This window comes from Pterocles gutturalis, unplaced genomic scaffold, assembly GCF_000699245.1.
Source record: "Pterocles gutturalis isolate BGI_N339 unplaced genomic scaffold, ASM69924v1 scaffold18911, whole genome shotgun sequence".
NCBI lineage: Eukaryota > Metazoa > Chordata > Aves > Pterocliformes > Pteroclidae > Pterocles > Pterocles gutturalis.
The window spans coordinates 401-2766 of record NW_010100776.1 but is presented as its reverse complement, the minus strand read 5'-3'; the positions used below and the strand labels follow the sequence as shown (position 1 = coordinate 2766).

At 65.5% G+C, this 2366-nt stretch overlaps 2 protein-coding genes across 2 annotated transcripts in view; one reads left to right on the top strand and one right to left on the bottom strand.

Moving 5' to 3' along the window:
• Positions 1–122: 122 nt before the first annotated feature.
• The window catches only part of LOC104467364 (filamin-C-like), a gene marked incomplete at its 3' end in the record, with an annotated part of 2577 nt that continues 333 nt past the window's right edge, over positions 123–2366 (bottom strand). Inside the window, 6 exon segments of the mRNA XM_010081118.1 lie at positions 123–326; positions 754–774; positions 777–902; positions 1611–1784; positions 1893–2021; positions 2214–2354. Coding sequence (XP_010079420.1) covers positions 123–326; positions 754–774; positions 777–902; positions 1611–1784; positions 1893–2021; positions 2214–2354 — 795 coding nt within the window.
• Positions 332–615, top strand: LOC104467359 (chitin-binding lectin 1-like; the record flags this gene model as incomplete). The annotated part of the gene is made up of 2 exons (XM_010081107.1): positions 332–412; positions 550–615. Coding segments are annotated over 2 exons (147 nt in total), but the record flags the coding sequence as incomplete, so codon positions are not given.

Here is a 2366-nt window from a genome sequence, read left to right as displayed (position 1 = left end):
CCCATCCCTGGCCACCATCCTCTCCTGGCCATAGCCATGGCCACCATCTCCTCCTGGACATGACCACACCACGGCAGTGACTACCCCACCCCACTGATGGCCCCGGGGGCACATGGTCTCACCGGCGCTGCGCGTGTCCACGATGAACTCGGCCACCTCAAAGGTGTGTCCCTCCACCAGCCCCTTGCCCCACACCTTCACGCGGCTGGCGTCCCCGATCTCCGACTGTCCCACCAGGATCTTGAAGGGGCTGTTGGTGACGTGCTGCCCGCTCTTCTTCACGCTCACCACGTGCTCGCCCACCTCTTTGGGCGTGAAGGAGATGCCTGGGGGGGAGACCACCATCAAAAACCTCCACCAGCCCCTGGCCACCTCCCCCAGCCCTCAGCCACCACCACCACCACCATCCTTGGCGACCACCTCCAGCCCTTGGCCACCTCCATCATCCCTTGGCCAACACCTCCATCATCCCTTGGCCATCACCACTAGCCCTTGGCCATCAACACCAGTCCCCAGCCAATACTTCCAGCCCTTGACCACCATCTCCAGCCCTTGGTCACCTCCACCAGCGTGCCCTGGCCGTGGCCACCAAGCCCTGGGCACCCAGTGCCATGAGGCCACCAAGCCCTATGACCCCACAGCCCTGCCATCTGCTGTCCCACATCCCCCTGTGTTCCCACCACCGCACACCCCATGTCCCAGTTCTCCTGCGCCCAGGTCCTCCCAGCCCCACGGTGTCCCCTGTCCCCGCACCGATGTGGCGGTTGGGCAGGCGGGCTCCTCGTTGCCCGAGGGCGCGCGGATGCTGGCCGTCAGCAGGCTCAGGTCCGTCTCCGTGATCTTCAGCGACACGTCCGTTGAGGTGCCCACGTTCAGCTGCGACGTCCGCATGGAGTCGTCCCCTGGGGAGAGGCCATCAGTGGGGCCGGGGGGACAGCACATGTCCCCACGAGGTCCCTCGGGTCACGTGATGGGATCCTGGTGGCCAGGGATGGATGGGGACATCACAGCTGTGTGATGGGTTCCCAATGGCCATCCAGGTGCCTCCATGGCTGTGACCATGAAGGTGTCCCCATGCCCAGATGGACCAGGTCCCCATGGCTGGAACTGGACAGGGTCCCCATGGCCACGTGGTGGTGTCCCCAAGATCCCACAGGGTCCCCATGGCCATGTGATGGGGTCCTGGTGGCCAGGGATGGCCAGAGACACCAACACCATGTGTTCCTGGTGGCCATGCACGTGTCCCCATGACCACACAGGTGTCCCCATGGCCATGGAGGTGCCTCCACGGCCATGACCACGCAGGGGTCCCCATGGCCATGTGATGGTGTCCCCATGGCTGTGTAACAGGGTCCCCAAGGCCCCATGAGGTCTCCATGGCCATGTGATGGGAACCTGGTGGCCAGGGACGGCCAGGGACACCAAGGCCGTGGGTTCCTGGTGGCCATGCCGGTGTCCCCATGACCACACACGAGTCCCCATGGCCATATGGGTGTCCCCATGACTATGCAGGTGCCTCCATGGCTGTGACCACGCAGCTGTCCCCATGGCCACATGGGTGTCCCAAGGACCATGGTGGGCTCCCCCAGATCCCGTGGGTCCTGTCTCACCTGTGATCTTAGCGGTGAAGGGACTGCCGGGGATGTGCTTGTCATCGAAGCGGACGATGATGTTGTAGTCCCCGGGGGCGGTGGGCAGGTAGGATACGGTGCAGGTCCCATCCTTGTTGTCCTGGCAGGTGATCTCCGCCTTGGAGGGACCCTCCACAGCCAACGACAGCCCACCTGGGGGGCACAGGATGGGTGTGAGGAGGCATCGGGGGTCTCCAGCCCCTTCCCAACACCTCCCGGTGGCATGGAGGGTCTCCACCCCCCCTGGTGTCCCCCACTCACCCTCACCGGCATCCTTGGTGACGATGGTGAAGGTGCAGGGCTTGTTGACCATGCCGTGGCTCAGCCCCGGCCCGTAGGCGCTCACGTGCCGGGGGTTGATGGCGTCCACGTAGAACTGGAGGGGACTCCCTGGGGACACGGGGGACGGTGGTCAGGGACCCCACCATGGGGACAACACGGGGGGCTGCTCAACACTGGGACACCACAGGGACACCCCACCCCATGGGGGCTGCTCAACCCGTGGGTGCCCAACCAGGGCGAGGTGGCATCAGCCTGGGTCAGCCCACTCCCAGTGCCGCCCAGTGCCCGCCGCGGTCTCACCGGGGATGTGGTTGCCGTCGTAGCGGATGTCCATTTCGTGCAGCCCCTTCTCGGTGGGGGCGTAGCGCACCGTCACCGTCCCATCCTTGTTGTCGGTGATGTTGGGTCGCGCCGTCTTCCCCGAGGGCATCCGCACCTCCCCTGGGGTCACCC